This window comes from Mytilus californianus, unplaced genomic scaffold (genome assembly GCF_021869535.1).
Source record: "Mytilus californianus isolate M0D057914Y unplaced genomic scaffold, xbMytCali1.0.p SCAF_14, whole genome shotgun sequence".
Taxonomy (NCBI): Eukaryota; Metazoa; Mollusca; class Bivalvia; order Mytilida; family Mytilidae; genus Mytilus; species Mytilus californianus.
In genome coordinates, this window is record NW_026262626.1 from 27956704 (window position 1) to 27978504 (window position 21801).

Consider the following 21801-nt stretch of genomic DNA (forward strand, 5'->3'; position numbering starts at 1 on the left):
TATCAAGTCTGTTTATTTAGCTCACACAATGTTGTCAATATAATTGGATTATATGCGACTGTTATACAAGTGAGAGGCTAAGCTATCTATAAAACCAGATTTAATCCATCATTTTCTACATATGGAAATGCCTGTACCACGTCAGAAATATGACAGTTGTTTTCCATTTCATTTTGATGTGTTTGAGCTTTTGATTTCGCTATTTGGTAAGGGACTTTCCGTTTTGAAATTTCCTTCGAGTTTGTTTTTTTTTTGTTATTTTACTTTTTTGATGAAAAGTTAAGCATAAAAGACTTCTCATATACAAATTAAAAAAGTTGTGCACAGGCAAAAAAAAAAAAAGAAAAAAAAAAGCAACACACAAGTTGTATTCATAATTTAGTTTTCCAGCATTCACGATGAAGATAAATCAAGAAATGATTTGATAGCATCAACTTTAGAAAAAACGGATATTTTACTAACTTTTGGTTTAAAAATGATAGATATTTGCAATAGTTCTAGCCTATAATCCTAGATTTACTTCCTAAATGGCTAAATTATTTGTAGTATAAGGACGAATATAACTGTGTAAGTGTCATACCACCAACATGACCAATTCAACATCAAAAACATTTTGTAAATGAAGGTCTACTGTAAAACTAAACAGTACTTTTGATGTTGTTGTTTAGTAGAACTGCATATAGCAATTCAATTTGCATAAACAAAACTTTTGATTGAAGATAGACTGCGAGCCAAAATTTACTTTCTATAGTTTTGCATTAAAACTTTTTGGCAGATGCTACATGATATTCTCATCAAAGGTTTTCAGGAAATCAGAGAACTGCTTTAGTATTAGGTGACTTATGTTTCTAATTAAATGCACATTTGCATATCACATGATGAAATATGGGCACACAGGACATACATATTGCTACTTTTTTACCGGACCCGATTTGGTTAAGTTACATCTTACAAAGTCTATCCAAATCATTTTTGCGAAAGAATTATGTTCAAGCCGGTGATAGGACTGTCTTAAACTTGCAGTAAGGTAAGAGTTGTGTTTCTCCATTTATAAGGCCTCACTGTGAATTTTAGATGAAGAACAGCAATAAAAGCGCTGTTTCTTTGCTTTTTGCTGGGCATGTACTGACTTTGTTCCATGGATGGACAGGTCAGGAATAACCACCAATTGGTGGATTATACCTCAGTTGACGTATAATCCACCAATTGACATATACTGGTATAGACCAATTGACGTATAATGCAAGTTTTTTTGTTATAAAATGCTAGTGTGAGATAGGAGCATAATTTTGAAACTTACAACCTATTTTATGACCATTATTGAGTCCTCCGAAAGTTTCAGGTTTGTCAAAGCCTGCTGCATTTCTTGAGAATGCATGTGTACAACAATTCTTTTGTTGAAACATCTGTACTATTGACCATGATTGACTTTTAATAATGAAAGTCAAGTATTAACAAAGAGCTCCATTCACCTGTGGAGTTGTACTCATAATCACATGACTGCAGACAGTATTGATGTCCATTGACAGGTGATTAGTGGTAAATTTGCCAATCAAGAATTGACAAGATAACAATAGAAGAAACTGCAAATACAATTATTGATTAAATGCAATATGTTATGTCACTATACTAAACTAGGAATGTTTGACATGTTTTCATACAATAATATGGTTTTAAGTAAACAATGCTCCATTTTGGTTGAATAATTTGCTTTGAAAAACAAAGAATTTTACGTCAATTGGTCTATACAATTATATGTCAATTGGTGGATTATACGTCAATTGAGGTATAATCCACCAATTGGTGGTTATTCCTGACCTGATGGATACCCCATACCCTTTGGTTTTTTTTCTATTACACCTAAGTCCAATGTAAGGTAAATATTTAGACAGTTGTGAGGATTTAAAAAGTGTTGTTGAATTATCATGATTTCAAATTGTTTGTATGTCAACGAAACCAAAAAAAATAATAAATTTTGGGTCCCTAATGCTCTTCAATTTTGTACTTAATTTAACTTTTGTTTTAACTTGAGCATCACTGATGAGTGTTTTATAGACGAAATGTGCGTATGGTAAACAACATCATAAGCTTGGTATCTTTTGTGAGTTTTTCAAACTTATGTTCGCGGATAGTTTTTTGTTCTTTGTGACTTTTTTGTTGTCTTTGTAGCGATTTTTGTTTTCTCAGAGGTCTTTTTATTTTTCATGTTCAAGAAAATTTAAGATTATTTATTTCCCTTAATTTTTCTATTTATAAAAGTCGCGTACATAAATCGCATGCCAGACTGGATTTTTTTACACTGAAAATAAGATCCCTAAAACTTGAAACATGAGTAAAATTGCTATTTCCTCATAACTGCAATAAATGTCATCAAAAGAAAAAGGATACCAATGGAACAATCTCAAATTATGAATCAAGAAAGTATGACAAAATCATGAACAAAATAAAAAAGTCAAACAGACAGACAGCAGTCCACAAATTCTTTACCGAAGTGTACAAACTACCACTACCGGTTCAATATTAAAATAAATACTGTTTTCTACCTTACTCTGTTAAAAAATATTAGTAATTGTTTTATTAAATATTACTTCAAATTAATACAGTGGAAACTCGAACACCCTTCCTGCGCACACCAGATCGTTCCCACTTTTAGAACATATTAATTCGAATATTTAATAGGAATAAACATCTTAACACGTCCATCATTTTTTAAATATAAAACACCATCTGTGTTTCTAGCTCATTTATTTAGTCATTCAGTTCGACTTCAAATGAAAAAAATACTTTGAAGTATTTTGCTTGTATATTTCTTATCGGACGTTAAATTTCATCCTTGTGTTATGGAAAAGTATTGTCTTCCTGATATTGACAGTAGTGTCAATGTGCTTTTTAAGCATAGAAAAGCAAAATTATCACCATTCGCAGATGGCGGTATTTTTGGCAACTGAAAACCTTTAAATAGAAGGCTGTTTCCAGAGAAAGATACATTAATTGCAATTTAAAACTATGTAAAAAAAACAAAAAAAAAACGTTAACATAAAAACTATAAATTCATTTGTTTCAAACCATATAAATATCGATCCTCATAAGATATTTTGCTTTTAGAGCATTTTTTTTTTATTTGTGGAAGATTTTTTAAAGATAGCAATTTTCTGTAAATGTTGTGCAAATGACGTCTTGATTTTTGTATGATTTTGAATTATTGTATTCTTTTCTATATTTTGCATATTATATTTTGAAACTTTTTTATCCGAAAAGAAAAAGAAAAATTAAATTTTGTTTAATTCTATAGCAAAAATGTGCAATGTTCTTTCTTGACCTTGCACCTTGATTTAACGAAAACTGCACCGTCCGATGTTTTTACGACCGGACAAAACAATAAGTACAGATAATAAGCTTTCGAATGATATATAATTTAACCGTGTGTTAGGTGGATGCATTAAAGTCCTTTACTAAGAGTCTTTTTGAAAAATGTCACTTGCTTAATTTTATTAAAATGTGTTCTATTAGTTAAAAACAGTTCGTCCATTATGACCTGAAAATTAAAAATCAGTTGAAAAGGGCTTAACTCGTGGGGTTGATACAAAGCACAAAAACAAGAGTACATATATGAGGGTACTCGCAGTTACTAAAACGTAGTTTAAAGCCAATAACAGCTAATATAAAAAAACCATGCATCTAAGACTAAAATTTCAATCAGCAAACATCCAACATCCAATGGATTCAGTGTAAAGACGTTAAAACAGTCACAAAAAAAATTATTACATGCGCAATGCAAAAATATAGGTATTGACAGATTGTAGGACTGTGAATGTACATATGTGTATAATAGTATCATTTAGTTAGATTTAAGTTCATTGATAACAAAATCAATATTTCTATCAATGAAAAACAATATTCGAAGATCTAATAATAGTGTTGAATTGGTTACCTTTTAGAATAAATTTATTTGAAGGATCGATAACTTTACACGGATCGCATCTAAATTTACGGGCTAGGGAAACAACATCACCGTAAAAATAAGGATGTGCTATCCCGTTTGTAATAAATTTTCATACAGCAAAACTTTCATACCAAATCAAGAAGAATTTAGTAAAGGTTTAAAGTAATTTGTAAAAACGTAATCCTTGACTTAATAATTTACCAATAATACACAGATTACGTTCACTGAAATCTAAAACGTCACAACAGACACGTGCATAGCGAACAAGTTGGATACATAAACATCGTAAGATGGTGCTAAAGGAACATTCTCGTCCAAAAACATGAAAATAAACAATTGAGAACAAAAAATCGTCCCCTTTTGTCGTAAATGTTTGTGTAGAGTGTAAAACTGAAATATCTGCATTTAGGAAAAGACAGTTGTTGCTGTTTATATTTGATTTATATTTTAAGATGTTAAGTAAGGTCCTTTGGGTCGGCATTTTATTTAGAGAATTCTTGACTATTCAACGACAAAATATCATCAAGATAACGATAAATGTTGTTCAATTTATCAATTTAATGAATTAAATCGGGTCTGTACTGAGTTTGGCAATAAACTGTGGTTCATAACAGTAAAGAGACAAGTCTGATATAAATGGGACGTAATTGGTGCCCCTAGAAACACCTACTACCTGTCAATGAATTTTATTGTCAAAACGTTTATAAATGTTGTCAAAGAAAAAATTTACAGCTTTAATCTTACATCATACTTATAAGTATATCTAGCATAAATTACCTTTCTCAATCGATTTATATGAGTTACAGATTTTTCAAACAACCATTTAAAGAAATAGGTAAACTTTTGTTTGATAAGATTGTGTGGAAGTGTAGTGTAAAGAGTTTTTACATTCCAACAATAGATAATTCCACTGTTTTCATAGGCTTTATTACAAAGGTAAGTGATACGTTCTTTGGTAGCAGTCATAGAACTATTTAAAAGCACCAAAAGGTTAGTTTCACAACCCTTACTAGAGCCCAAGATGAAACGATTTACGTTTTCTGTAGTAGTATAGGAAACAAAAATACATAGAAAGGACTTTCAAATGTTCAGAAAGGCCTTAAGCTGAGGGTGGTAGTGATATGATAATTTACTATATGCCCCTCTGTTGAGTGCACGGACATGAATGCAAAAGAATTTATAATTTCATTCTTAAGAACTTCCTTGTAGTATTTATGTTATACCACCACCATATTATTGACTGCTTTGTCGGCCGATATTATCTAACACGTGATTAGTAAATACTTGCGCGAGAAAAAGGAAACAAAAATCACTTTAAGGCAAAGTATCGTGCACATGCTAATGACAAATGTCGGCTTTACATATAAATATAATTCTTAAATGATTGCATATCTGTAAATATTGGATTGGTCCATTAGAACTTTTATCCTTGGTTTATACTTCGATAGACCAAGTTACGGAAACTGCTTTCTTAACATTCACTGTGATATATCGGGGTTCCAAGCAAATTGGGATAGAAAAAAAAAATATGTAACTGTTATTTTTATTCTAACTTTTCATAAAAAATAATGCACTTAAGCTCGGAAAATGAATAAAAGATTAGAATAAATTTCGCAAAATTTCATGAATGATCTTTGCGTATTAACTTTGTGGCAAAACATGACGTCATATGCATGAACACTCATGATTGTTAGTGTTTGGGTTAAGAATCATAAGGATTAAACACATTTTTTTCCAGATGTCATTGATGTGTAAACTGGTTCGCTGACTCACAAACTTTACATGTTTGTGAGTTTATCGCCCCAGCTTCCATATCAATAATAAATACTAATTTGCAAAAAAAATAAAAAAATAAAAATCATACATACAAAATTTAAATAGACAATCCATCTGATAAAATTCGGATTGACAAAAAATATTTGTTTTAGTCTTTTTTATTCAATGTCGATTCTTTCCCTCTATCCATGATGATCAGTCCCTCCGTTCTGCTGTCTTAGGTACCATATTAACTATCTCTTATGTCCTTTCTACTTCTAGATCTAATTAGCACCATGTACAAAGGAGATTACCCAATGAACCTTAATATTGCTGAAACGTTCATGAGATTTGTCTAAATGCCATCATTACTCCTAGTTTATAGAGTTACATATCCAGAAACTCGACTGATAAGTCATGGTTTTTATCTGGTCTTTCATGATGGTAAAAAGCGTTCAAATGATTAATTTTCAACGTTCTATAGCAATTTAATGAATATAAGAATGGCATGTAGCTAAATCCTATAAATAATTGTATTTTGGATAGAATAAATGCAACAGTAGTATACCCTGTTCAAAAGTCATAAAATGATTGAGAGAAAACAAACCAAAACCGAGTGAAACACATCAACTATAAGAGGAAAACAAAAGAATAACAAGAACACAGAAGTGCAACAAAAACAAACGCCAACACACATAGAAACGAACTATTTGATAACAACTGCCATATTCCTGACTTGGTACAGGACATTTTAAGAAAACATGGTGGGTTAAACCTGGTTTCATGGCATGTCAAACCTCCAGCTATATGGCAATGTTAAAAAGTTATCGCTAAAACACTACATGACAGAAATACAGCACAAACACATGATATACAAAAAAATCAAAAATCACAAGCATCATCTGTTATTACATGTATAACATATGTTGAAACTGCATTTTATAAGTTCAAGATACATTCGTTTCAGCTTTTAACATCCCAGTGGTATTACAGGCTGCAGTTCTTCCAGAACCGGAAGGAGACGTAATCGAGGTTTTCAAAAACATAAAATGGAGACTGTCTGATCTAAACTGTGTTGGCGAAGATATTATCTCAGAGTTTAGGACTGCAGTTTGTAATGTTATGAACAGTTCCAGTGATATACAAGCTCTATTAGATCTGGTACATACTTAATGTTTATCCAACTAAAGCGTACGGCGGGAATATGTATATCGTAATATTGACAACTTCACGGTAACGCAAAAAACCTGAAAGAACAAAACATGCTTTTAATGTTCAAATCTTTACAATCTCGACATACCAATAACATTGATGATCAAAAAAATTAAGAATACGTTAGTGGTACGTGTCTGATTATACATGACAAATACAACCCGAGAACCGGTAATACGTTTTATTTGATGGCAAGTCGTAATGGAGGAAAAACGACAGGATGATGTCTAAGACAAATGTAATGTTGGTGTATATCTGCAACACAATTATGTTGTGACAGTCTAATAAGTCATGATTAAAAAGTCTGATAAAATTAAGCTAAATGGAAGCAACTTTATAATTAAAAGTTTCATTTTTCATTATGTTCATAAAGAAATTCCTGGAAAGGTGCTTTTATAGATATTATTCGTTTATTGTCTGTCATATTCTCAAAAACCAAATTGTTTACTGCTTGTAACAAATATTATTGTATATCATTTATTCGCGAAAACTGAAGGTTACATTGAAGCAATATTCATCCCAGTGGTTGTTATTATCTTGGTACTGTTCTTTTTTCTGGTAAACTCTGAAAACTCTAGAAAATTCAAAAGTACACGAAAAAGTAATTTCTAATGTTTTGAATATTTTTATTCTGATTATTGTCTGGAAATCCTATTTAACTTTTATAAGTATATTCATACAGTGTGACGATATGGATGGTGATCTACAGGCATTTAGAAATCAGTTGCAAAACAGTGACGCATGCTGGTCACTTTTAGAACTTATTGGTTATAAACTTCAAGTAAGTACTTAGCTTTTTTTCAATCAAAATGAATTCTATTCATACGTGACATATTTATACATATTTATAAGTTCTTCAAGGCCATGTTAGAGGAGACAATAGTGTTCGATTGGCTGATAAAAATTATATAAAGATAATTTATCGATTATTGTTGCATTTCGATAATTCTTGTTTTGCCCTTTGACTTATATCGCGGAGGGAGAAATGTTTTTTTTTGTTTTTTTGCTGTCGACATAAATGTCAACACATAATGATTGATTTTTATATTTTGAAGTAAAACGCCTATGGTACATCATTGAAATTTGGTATTCATCTAAATCAATGTTCATGGATTTCAATTACATGCAGTGAATGAGACCCAGTCCCAGATAATGTTTCAGTGACTTTACGATGTCATATGTTTTCTTATCAGGTGCCTTCCTAATAGAAACGTGTATGATATTAGTCAATGAGATTTTATTTATTAGCGTACGTGCACTCCAGTTTTGTTGAAAAATGTAATGATCAGCCAACTGGACATGTTTCGGACGTATTGGAATTATCACATTGATCAAATGTTAGATTTACGTATAAAATTTGCATATAGCGAAATATTCAATATGTCAATGGTATACATGTATTACATACGGTTTTTCAGCATATTTACACTTTAATATTAAGCATCGCCCCAATACTCAAGTTTCACGACTTTGTATTTTCTATATAATTCAGATATTTAGTTTCCTGATTAAATATATGTTTAATGAAAATGTTAAACCAGGCCATTGATATTTGGTCTGCATTTGCATTATCATCCCTGCATTTTATTTGAAGGAGATGCATGCCTCTTTAACATTGGGATTTTTTTTACATATTTAAATTTTTTTCTTTGAATGTGTTTGTGAAGAAGTAGTATATTTACTTAACCATTGGTGCGATGTTGGCTCTTTGGATAAGTATTCTTTGGTTTCAGTATCAAGTAGAATTGACGGCTCCTTTCTTAGTCATATTTTATAGACTTTTGAGTTTGACATTGTTAAGGTGTTATTTTGATTCAAATTCTGGCGTTTTTTTTTAATTTTATTTAGAATAATCACAATTGAAAGAGTATTGGAAGTCTTATAGTTGTTTTACTCACCATCTAACCAATTTGATAATCATTAGTTAGAAATGAAGAATAATGAGACTGAAGATAAGATTTAACAGTATTTAAACACTTTATATCAACAGGCAATAAAAAGTAAAATGACAAAAATACAGAGCTCCAAGGAAAATTCAAATGAGACAGTCCCTTATCAAATGACAAAATCGAAAGCCCAAACACATCAAACGAATGGAAAACAATTGTCATATTCCTGACTTGACACTAAAAAGACACTATATTCAATTTGTTCTTTTAGTTTTGTGGCAAATGCAGGCTAAACATATTCTGTGTCAACAAATTAGGTTTCTTCTATAGCAGTGAAGACTTATAATAATTTGTCGATTTTTTCTTAGAAAGAAGTGAAAGCTGGTGTATAGGGCCTATCAGACATGCACCTGCACGTGGATGTTAAGATGAAAAAAATTAAAAACAAACTTGTAAACGTTGTCCAACTATTTGACTGACCTTACTATATATAAACTATCAAATCCCTTGTCTGTGCAATATTATTGTTGATAACAACAAAACCTAAAACATGGTGTTTGACTCAATGTTAACCTGACAGTGTATATTATAGGACAATAACATTGTTATAACGTCTGACGGGCCATTCTGCAAGTTAATGCCAGCGGTGTTGGAGTCTTTGTCATTGTTTGATGTTGAAGACCTAGAAATTATCAGAAAATGTGATGCCTACCAGAAGAAAGAAATCTTACGTATTGTATGTACTACTTTTGTCATAAACACCATGCTAAAAAGATAGAAGTGTACAGTTATGCATGTATTTCAGAAAGTTAAAGTCATATGAAACGACTTTCTGTTGATTGTCATGTCACGGAAGTTATTGGACCAAAACATGCATATCTGCTTAACTAAGTTATCTATGGACGGTTCTTTTAAATTTATTGCGGATCCATTAGGTATCATAGACACATAGTTGATGGGGTGATAGTTGATCGAAAACTTTGGCTGCTAACTAATTTTCGGGTGTTCGGTCCAAAATCTGTCGATCGTGACCTTGATAAACAATACAGTATCATGGAGCACGTGTATAACACGTGATATGATAGAAAGATGTCTATTTAGTTTTTTGTTATGTTTCCCATTTGTTAATGAATCCTTTGTCATAACAGTTGTTTAATGATTTGGTGTACTGACTGTACTGACCCTTTTTCTTTCTTTTTTCCTTCCTTCAAAACAAAGAAATGCCCGAAATTCCAAGAAATTATTTTGATGTCAAAATCATCACCAAGGAAGTCTAAGTTTAGTTTATAGGTTTTAAGTGACTCGATTCAACACGTTCAAAAATGATTATAAACTCTCTTGTAGTGAGGTCACAACAAAATCTAAAAAATAAACGAAAGTAAAACTTTTTGTGATTAACAATTTTTTGTAGCAGCCTTCTTTTACTCGCCAAGATCAATCAGTACACCAAATTACCTGACATAGATTACATTCTTGGAGGCGTGTTAGGCTGTTGCTTATGCCTAAATAGTAAGATATATTTTTAAATGAGATTAATTTGGCGTTGTTTTTTAATTAATGTCCCTTTTGGTCAGATAGCTCCACACGTGTTCGGGTATTTATGCATCACTGGCTTTCAATTGTTTTGGTTTGAGGTTCCTGATGAAAGTAAATCCGGAAAAGTGCTTCGGAAGGATGACACTCACTTAGTGTCACTTCGTTTGTCATTTTTTTCATTGTTTTCGTATAAAGGTTGAAATTTTATTATTATTCGGACAGCCTAATAATTTTTTTTAATATCCGTAAGATCTGTATGCACACTTTATTTTGTATCATACTTAAAATGCTTAATGAAGTAAAATAATCATTCAAATATGTATCTGAACATTAATATGTTTGCAACTATTTCAGATTATAGCAGCTATGAATAATCAGACATCTATAACAATTGATTCAAACTTGATACAACAGATACAAAAGGAACCAGTTGAAAATGTTTTTGCAGTCATGGACTTCGAAATTGATTTGTTAAAGGGAGAAGTTTCGCCTCCAAAGAAATCATGCGTACTTGAAGCTATGTTTTATCTTCTTAAATGCTTGTAGAGCTGTTGAGGAAGTCATATCGCATAAATCACCGATCCTTATTTTTTTGGGGAAAAAGCGGTGGCATTGGTTTCTTTCTCTATAGAAAAACAAATGTTGTTCAACATTATAAAATAACATCATTGTTTTCAGTAACATACGCAAACAAGATTTATTTCGTTAAAAATACATATTTTTTTTACTACACTTCTGAAAAATCTATGTTTTTCAAGACATTTAAAATAATGTAATAACAAAAATGTCCATTCAAACGTTTAATGTTCGTTGCCTAATTTTACATGTTAAATTGTGATTACAAACTATATGAAATGTATATAAACGCATAAATGTCTTCATTATTTCAATTGCATCTCATCTTATTACTTATTATTATTTAGTTATTTAAGTTGCAAGATACCAAAACTAAAACATCAATCATAGGATGAAGTACAAAGTCAACCTTTGTTTAGGAATAGAGGGAAATTATATGTTTTAAGCTTTGCAAAAAGTCGACACAAAATATGTGGGAGGAAAACGAAAATGCTTTTAGAAATAGTGCTTTTGTGTTCAATAAATTGTTAGATAGAAGAACCTGGATATCGGAATTTGCTAAAATAAAATCATCCATATCATTGTACTTTAACTATATTTTAAAACAAAATAATTGTTAAAAAAACAGTAATTATTCTCCATCTCAGAACCATGTATCATCTTGAAAAGGGGAGCACCTGTTAAAAATCGTTATCTTTTGTTAAAAGATATACAGACAACATTACGCAACAATTCGGGGCGATCATGTGAACTAAAATGGCATATACATTATCAAAGAGAAATAATTTGGCATGTTATGGAAAGTTTTACAAATTAATTTTACACTTTTATGAGAAAAGCCAAAAAAACTTGTGTTTTTTTTTTTGCGAATTGTACACATATAAATGATGTATGGTTAGTCATTTTGAGAAAATCAATTATTGCAAAACTATAAAACAAAAATCTGAGGAATCAAATATTTTAGGTGTTGTAAATGAATCGCGTGGATTGAATGTAATTGTAAATACGGTCTTGTAAACAAGAAACATTTTAATTTGGAAAAAAGGAGCGTTCAAAAGTACAAAAAGAAAAACACGACAAAACAAAATATTGTGAAACTTATTCTTAAGGAATCAAATTATATACGAAAATATTTCGAATGGTAAACATAAAAAACTGTCGTTTTACGAACATAGTTAATGTTTTAACTTTTAACTAACTATACTCTTATAATTTTGTATTTGTTTATACTTTATATATTCAATGTATAATTTTTCGTTATTCTAATGACTTATTATTTGGCTCTTAACCCTGATTGATTAATTAGTTCAGCTCGTATTAACCTTATCTTAATTTATCTATTTATAAAAAAACTATATACTACTAATTTTTATTATTGCACTTACGGTTACATATGTCCATAATTTACTATAAATACTCACCACTAGCAGCACATTGATATCTATAATCCTGAAGAATATAATCCTCACGCTTTCTATTGTTGTATATTTGCAGATAATCCATGTATATGTAAGAGAATGATAATCCCTTTCTTCATGAATAAGTACGAGCGTTAGCGAGTACTTATCATGAAGTAAGGGATTATCATTCTCTTACAAACTTAGAATATTATAAAGTGCTCAAGGCTCAAATGATCTCTTCAAGAAGTAGTTTCATTGTCAGTGCAATGTTTATAATTGATGCATGAAATCCTTTTTCGGCATGTCATTTATGGATAAGTTTTAGTGATGTGAGGACTTTCTTATCATTTGGGAAATATTTTTTTTTTTAAAATGCGTAATAGATATTAGGTGACACAACAGTAGAAAGAAAAGGTAGGAATTGTATGTTTCCTGATTGTGAGTATGAATGTAAATCATGTAATATTTTAGTGAGGAATTATCCTTTTTTATTTACAGTTTAAATCAATTAATATATTTGAGTTACAACTAAATTTTATTTCACAGCCAATAATTTGGTCCGGCTTTTTACATCAAATACTGTTTCATTATGTCAGGGTAATGTTCAAAAATTAATGCCCTTAAAAGTTTTTAATATGTTCAAAATTAAATTCCTGTTTTTTTTTCGGAATACATGTATTGGAAATAACTATTCTTCCCAACCGCTGATCAAGTAATCAAAGTTTTGGAAAGCTAAACGATTTAGGTTATTTTTTATCTGAAAGATTTTTTTTTCTTTTTTTTTTTGCATTGCTTTGGTATTGTTTGATTTTATAGTAATTTGAAGTTATTAATATTTTCATAATAAAATTCACGGTACCAATTTTACTGCACCAGTAAACTTCAAATTGTTTTGAGATTTTTGTTTGTTTCACAATTCAACTTTTAGTCAGTTTCAATCACTGTGTGATAAATCCTTTCAATCTGATAAATGTGCTTCGGGGCAGTTGTAACTCATTTATAGAAACTCTTTGTTTTGAACTGAAAATAGACCCAAATAATAGGATAATCCCTTACTAAGAACCTGATTTACATTCATTCTTCACAATTAAGAGGCATCCAATTCTACAATTTCATTGGTCGAGAGTACTTTGCTATATTCTAAGTCTATAAAATTATTTAGAAAAAAACAATTACACTTTTCTATGATACACGTGCACGTGCTAGTAATCCTTTGAACGGTGGGGTTTGCTTATATTGATCTGTTGTGATTTACACTTGAGTTTTTAAGCGTAACACGAAGTATTTAAATTTGGATAAATCAATTATGTATCTATTTCAAATGTGTTGGAAAAGGTGATATATTGGAGTAAAATTTAATTTTAATTTTTTTTAGATTTTGTTATCATTGAAATATGCCATTTGTTTCCCTCGACAAATGCAGAATGTAAGAAAACAGGTCTCCTTAAATCTGCTTTCGTGGGTTAATTAGGGATATTACATAACAGAGGAAATTTGAATAAAACGATTTATCAATTTAAAAAAAAATATATAAAACCAATAAAAGCTTAAAAGCTTATCGTTAGAATCGCGGATATTTCCAGTTACAGACTTTTCAGACCTAGCTGTTCATATTGGAAAAGATGAAATGGAGAAAGATCCTTTAATTCTACCAAAACTTTTGATTTTTTTTAACCCAGTATACCACCATTTCCCACGTGAAATTGAAAAATCGTCTAAAAGAAATTATCCACAATGCTTTTCAATGTAAAAATGGTAGCATACGCTTTAAATTTATTACTTTGGGATACCATTCGGCATATTAATTAATAGTGAATAAAAAGGTAAAACATGCTAGGAGTCTTTTGTTCAGTGGTTGCCGTTTGTTGGTGTGATTCATAGGTCTGGTGTTTCTCGTTTCTCGTTTTTTTTTATATAGACTAGACCGTTGGTTTTCCTGTTTGAATAGTTTTACACTAGTCAGTTTGGGGCCCTTTATAGCTTGCTGTTCGGTGTGAGACAAGGCTCCGTGTTTAAGGCCGTACTTTGACCTATAATTGTTAACTTTCTATACATTGCGACTTGGATGGAGAGTTGTCTCATTGGTACTCATACCACATCTTCTTATTAATAATGAAACTGTTGAAGAGCTTTTTGACATAAAAAGACATAAAATAACAACCAAATCAATCCAAGGTTTGTCTGAGGGAGTTGAAACCATAGTTTTTTTTTTTATTATTTATACATTTTTAAACGGACAATTTTTAAAGGATCAATCATCATGATCATGTCAGTACCGAAGTACTGACTATTGAGCTGATGATATCATCGGGAACTGATAGTTCAGCAGGAGTGGAATCGACCAAGTGATGTAAAAAATGAAAACAACACTTAATAGATTTCATGTGTCCGAAGGGCGTTTCAATATATTCATCAAAAACTTTAAAGCTGAATATTTTAGAGCTAAGGATGTATAGGAACCAATATTTTTGAAGAGATATATTACCAACAATACAACAAAAAAAAGTCAAGTCACTTTTGCCTTAAATAAAGGAATTTGAAACGTCGATTTCTTTATAATTTATAAATTTATAAAGGGATAATTTAAGACAGGTGTGTTAGAAACTTTGCATGTACCGAAGTACTGACTACTGAGCTGATGTACTCTCGAGAACTGATATTCCACCAGCGGCAGTATCGACACAGGGCTGTAAGAGTTTGCATTTACCATTTAACAAATGTTTAAGCAGAAATTTCAAATGATTCAGATGCCTTTAATCGTTTAAGTTAACGTACTGAATCAGAAATTGCTTTTACTTAAATACAAGAGTCTAATTCACAAAAGTTATTATATTTATCATGTTCTCTACTAAAAAGGAGGCTTACGATATCAAAGGAAAATCAAAACTCATAAGTCGAAGAACAACTGACAATGCTATGGCAAAATAAAAAAGAAGAAAGACGAAAAACTCACGAACACAAAACACTACTCAGAAAAAATAAAGATTGAGAAACATGAACCCCTACCAAAACTTGGTAATTGATGTGTTGGTTCTTGAGCTCACCATACTCCAATATTATTTTTGATCAGTATATTTCTAAGTTAGTCTGTGTAAATTATCTGACACAGTCTTTTAAAAGGGCCGTTCTTTTTGAGTTTTTCATTCCATTATCTAAATCATTTAAAAGGATATCATTTAACAATGGCATTAAAACGAAAGTTTGATAATAATTTTCTTATATATTTAAGTATGTCCTATAAAGTTTAGCAATTTAATCAGAATCAAAGAATTAATTGTTTATTATGGCTCTCTTTATAGATTTTTGGTGGGGTTTAAAGCTGCCACTTTTATTTATTTAAAACATTTGTAGGTGCATGTTTAGACTCATCATGGTTAAAAAAATTATTAATCGGGGTTTTTTGTTAATTTGTATAAAAATAAGATGGATGAGGTATGATTGGAAATGACATAACTATTCAACATAGTCCAAATGAGGGTTTAATCAACAATATGTATCCATAAACAATGAGAAAACCCATAAAGTCAAATATAAAAGGAACCGTCATGACAGCATGTTAAATGAAAAAATCAGTGCGCTGATTTGTGACAAAACAATAGGTAACAAAAACATTTTTAACCGGTTTTTTGTTTGATTAATTGAATAGTTGCTTTATTGCTAAAATAAAAGCATTTACAACTATTATCAGTGGGAGATTTTGTATAGCTTGGAAACTTTAAAGTAAATTATTTTCGGTAAAAAATCGTTAATGACATATCGACTACGCTTGATCCAAATGGTTTATGGTAATATGAATTATAATAAACTACAATTTGATATTTTCATATTTGTTTAAATACATACATCTAAAAATGAAATTTACAACTGCATACGAAATATTATTGACTTATTATGAGTGATTTCCCTTAAATATTGTAAAACTGACGTAATCACAAACTTTAACATGTTAACTAAGCAAAAGTCATTGGACCATGACTGAGGGGCATGGCCAAACAATCTCCATGGAAGTGAGATGTGTGAATGCCTATACAACTGCATACCAAATAAAGCTGTTGATTTATCATTAATAGTTCACCTTAAACTGACCAAATCATATATTGTAACAAATTGTTGACGTCACTCCATTCGCCGCCGTCACCACCGCCGCCACCGTCGTCGGAAAAAAAATACCTCGCTGTTTGACTCCGTCAAGGCGAGACAAAAATTCTGGCCATGAACTTGTTCAGTTATTTAAATCGATATTTGTTATGCTACTATCTTTATTCCCATATAAGTTGATTATATATTTTTGTATCGTTTCTTATAAATCATAATTTGATTGTATAAGATATATTGATTGTACCAACTATATATGCTAAACAAGGAAATTCATCAATCAAAAAATTGTTGGTATTAGTTTAGCCATTGATATTTTTTACTAGTACTTTCAAGAATTGTAACTACTTGGCGAATATAATTTCCAAGATGTAGACCAAGTTACTACAGTAACTATTAATCAACTTCAACTGAATTAGTATGCATTTCAAGCGTGTAACCTATGCTGTTGAAAGATGTTAGAAATGCCCCGACAATAAATATATATAATTGTCTATATTACATGGATGACTGTATATGATATATAAATACAAATTATCATTTCTTTTTAAATTTATGCATTGCATATCGTTGAAGCACTAAAACATGTATAAGACATTACATCTCCGTTTTTGGTTTGTCTTAAGAGAGCCATCTTGCTATGACCACGATGACGCCACGACGATAGCAACCTGTCATCGTCACAACAATTTACGAAAACATTGGTAGAATGTATAAAAAAGAATAATAAAAGAAATAAATTTATAGTATCTAATTGTATTCCTGTACCATAAACTTTAATCCACCTCCAAAGTCGTTGCTTGAAAAATAATTTTCTTTGGCTTTTTTTTAATATGTCCTAATGCACTTTCCATTCAAAACTTTGATAGCCGCTTTGACTGCTGGCGTATATACGTAGATCAGACAAAATTGGTTGTAAGTCAGTTCTTTTAAGGATTTGTGCAATAAAAGAAATAATGAAATTCATTTCCCCCTGCAGACTAGTATCAAACACATGTTAGATCCTTTCATCAAACAATAGTCCAAACCAATGACAGACATTTTAATATTAAAAGAACCTACTTTAAGATATATGAAGCTTTAACTGAAGTTTTATCTTTCCATTGAATTTATGAGACTCCAGGAAAAATTGTTGATTGATAAAACCATGTTTTCTCTCTTACAAACAAGCATCATATATAGAAATTCTAATCGAAAGATAATAAAATTCCAAACTTCACACATGCATTACTGAATTTGCAAAGATGTCCATGTTGAGATTTGAATTCTTGAATTACTTATTCTTTTTACTAAACTGACTTCAAGTGTTTATCAAATAGAAAATGCTAGAACATATATATTCTTTCTACAAGTTCTCACCTTGTTTTAATGCAACTTCGTTGACAATATCTTGACATTACCTATTGTTTTATAGCGTCAGAAAAGTGAAATACAAAATCTGTCTCATATTGTGAAACATGGAATTGTAATTCTCTGTGAAATTGTGGTATCTAGTTTTTATCAATGTTATGAATCTACTTTGTTATTTTTTGTTGTTATGATCTTTGTCAGATTTAATAACAAGTAAATAATCCCCAGATTTAACCACCATTTACCATGCTCAAGTCATTAAGATAGCTTTTCAGTAATTACATACAGGATTAAAAACACTTTGTAAATTTATATCTTCAGAGGTTGCAATTTACTTCCATACGCCAGATCGTCAACATTGCGATCTCGTTGTCCTCGAGGCAATTTCAAAATCAGATATTAAAAAGTGATTCTTACAACATGTACAATTGTAAATGTTCAAATAATATATTGCATTCTATGTTAATTGTATGGGTGATTTTGTAACTTTTCAATCGATCAAGAGTAACTGCATGGGTGCCACTATGTGAGCAGTAACTGCTTGCTAATCAGGAGCACAATTTTTACCGGATTTCCTAAGTTCCTATTGCTCATTCTTAACTTTTTGCGTTAAGTATTGAAGTGACGTTCATATGTTTTGTTGTCATGGTCCTGTGTCGAAATTTTATTTTGATTGCCTCCGTCAGCAGCTTCTTTGTATGTAAATTCGTATAAATGAACAAAATTGCAACATCTATCAACTGTATATGCGCTACTTCAGAAGCAATATACTGGTTTTGTCTAGTTAAGTATCCTCTATAAAACGTTATATAATCAATCAGACTTTTTCAATGTGTATGGCATGATATTTGATGACGAAGTCTGTCAGATAAAAAAAAAATGAACCGAGAAAATTAGCATTACCTACCTTCCTATCACTATATTATTTCCACATGATCCAGTTTCAAAATTCCATCCACTTTCTCCTTAAATAATGATGATGATGATGATGATGATGATGATGATGAAGATGATGATGATGATGAGGAGGAGGAGGAGGAGGAGGAGGAGGAGGAGGAGGAGGACCACTCTAACTCCGAGCTAAATAGTGTTTACGCTTACTCCTTACTGTCGCGTGTTCAGTGAAAACAGCAAATAACAATTCTAAAGTCTTTAGTTTTAACCGGCCGGTGTTTGAATCCACGACATTCTACATTCGAGGCGATTACGTTAACACGAAACCATCGGGGAGGTTACTAGAGAAGCAAAAAACTGTAAGTAGTCAACTATATATTCAATTATATTTTCTTGCATTTAAATACCTTGGTGTCCTTTCTGCAAGGGATCTTGAATTGATGAATATTAAATCCTGAACTTAGTTACATGAAGTAAAAGTTTTGGGATACTTGATTTGATTTGAATTAGGACATTCTATGATAGAACTTTTAGCGACGTTACCAGTCCACTTAATTGCGAATCGAGATTCAGTGTTAATCAATATTATCATGAAAAAAAAACACTCGTTTATGAAAATTTCAAGTTATATCTGTAAATCAAAATTGAATATGACTAAGTTACTAAGACTTATTTTTATATTTACTTAAATTGACATGTTCTTGAAAAAAAGGGTTTTACTTCATAAATAGTTTGTTATATTTTATTAACTAACTAAGTGAACTACTGCTTAAATGTGCTTAAATGTCCAATTTAAACTAAAATCTAAACAATGCATATTAGACATTTGTGGAAACTAGGCCTATACCTAGGATTACACTTAGACGTACAATTATAGTTGACGAAAAATAAGGGGTCATCTCAAAATAAAAAAAAATAATAACAATAGAGATACATAATAAACTAAATGATGTTTTTGTTTATTATGTAAATAAGTCTTTTCGGCGACACAATAATGCAGCGCATATTATGGTCACAACAGATTTGAATCGTTGTATTTGATGTCGTATAACTTTGTACTTTTTTAATTTTCCGATGGCGTGATTAACCTTTACTCTATAGTGTTTAATAAGTCTATTTAATTTTCTACACTCTACATATTATAGGGACTCGAACAATCTATTGTCTTGTTTAAGGTGTTAATACTGGATGTCTATTCGGATATATTTTGTAGCCAACCAAATACAGTAAAGACCAAATTGAATACCCTTAACCGAGAAATAGAGTACTTCTCTTTATGTTATGCTACCAAAATTGTGTCTTACCATATTTTAGTATGGCAAAATCAGCAAATATTCAGCGGGTATTCGATAAAAGGTGCACTTGAAAATCACGGAAAAATGCTATAAGCAAGTTACACAAATATAATCATTAAACCCGCCACAGCGCACTGCTTTTGTAATAGTAAAAGCTCAATGATAAGTTAATATTGATATAAAAAAGACTTCCGAACAAAAAGGGATGCTGAGATCCCCGAGTCCGAAGTGCGAGGGGATTTGAACAGCCTTTTTTGTGAGGAGGTCTTTTAATGTCAATATTAACTTAATCATTGATCTTTTACTAACTCACAAACCGTCAAAAACATTAGAAAAATCATTTAATAATTTATTTATTATAATTTGTTTAGCATTTCGATAGGACCATAAGATAGTTTTATGAAATTAAGGGGTAAATTTATATTTTTGAATTCCAAATTTTCAATAAAACGATTTTCTATTTTATAAATGAGGAAATCAAAAACCCTATAAAGACCTCATTTTCAACTGACCAATTAATGTTCTGCACCAAAACTTCTTGTTATATATATTTGATGTTTTTAATCTGTCAGTAATCATGAAATAGATTCGTAAAGACACCAAATGAAAACAGTAAGTAAACTCTTCCAACAATAAGCTATTTAAACAGCATGTTTCACAACTTCTAATCGAACAGACCTAGATGCACAAGGTCCTTCACAATATTCAGGTAAATGTTCATTTTGGTTTTGATTCTAATATTTTCCTACACTATGTTTCATGCAAATGCAAAATAATTAGTGTTGTCTGTTCAATCCAATTAATTAATAAATCGTATTTATAGGTTTGATTTTGCGGTATGGGCTTTGTTCATTGTTGAAAGACGTACGGTGACCTATAGTTGTTAATTTCTGTGACATTTGGTCTTTTGTGGAGTGTTGTCTCAGTAGCAATCATACCTGGCTCGATCAAAACGTGTATAGATGGAATATTTTCGCAAGGTTGATAATCATTCTTAAATTGAAATACAATATACTATATGAAAACAAACACTTTTCTTTTAGTCATCCGTCATTCCCTTTTCACATCTAAATGTAGTATAAACAAACAACTTGAAAACAGCCTTTTACCTTTCCAAGTTTTATAATCGCCTGACAAAACCTTATAGCATAACTCGCAATTAAATCGTAGATGAGAACCATAGTAAAAACATTAAAACAGTATAGGTGTTTAGTTATGTAGTAAATTGCAAAACCATAAAAAAAGTTTGAACTATCATTGGGTAATTTAAATGGAAATTTTAAATAATAACATTTTACAAGATCTTGTTTTCGTGAACTATGTACATTGAATAATTTATGGAGTTGGTTGATTGTTGTTTGCTTTACCTCCAGTAGCAAATATTTCATGCATGTTCATGACGAGAACACATGAATTTTAAATACAATAGGTAGATCTTGCAATAGGATGTAGACATTGAGGTAGGACGATAAAATTGGAATATCACTGGAAACTGAGGATATATTGAATAAAGACAGAAATTAGCCTTGCAACAGCTGGCCACATCCGAACCCCTTAAATGATTGGTGCAAAAATAGTGAATTTGCAGAGAGCGTTAATCCATGAAATCTATTCAGAAGTCGGCCATCCATATTTACGTGTAGTTTCTAAAATAATTTAACATTTCTAATTTCGGTTTGATACTTTTAGCACCACTTAAGTAACTATGAAATTTTTGTGAAACTGTATTTTATTTATCTCTGTACATTATTTTTTGGTATGGTATTCTGTACTATCGCTCTCCTTGTTTGTTTCGTGTGTGTGTTCTTCTCGAGATCGGGATGTCGTGATTCGAATCTCGACCGGGGTCTAACAAA

General features: G+C 30.8%; 1 protein-coding gene across 1 annotated transcript in view; it reads left to right on the forward strand.

The window, feature by feature from the left end:
* LOC127724722 (uncharacterized) overlaps positions 1–14147 on the forward strand; it is a 36611-nt gene extending 22464 nt beyond the window's left edge. The window contains exons 5-8 of the mRNA XM_052231814.1: positions 6666–6859; positions 7593–7691; positions 9392–9535; positions 10690–14147. Of these exons, the coding sequence (XP_052087774.1) occupies positions 6666–6859; positions 7593–7691; positions 9392–9535; positions 10690–10881 (629 nt within the window). The 3' untranslated portion in view covers positions 10882–14147. The remainder of the gene's footprint in view (positions 1–6665; positions 6860–7592; positions 7692–9391; positions 9536–10689) is intronic.
* The last annotated feature ends 7654 nt before the right edge of the window (positions 14148–21801 follow it).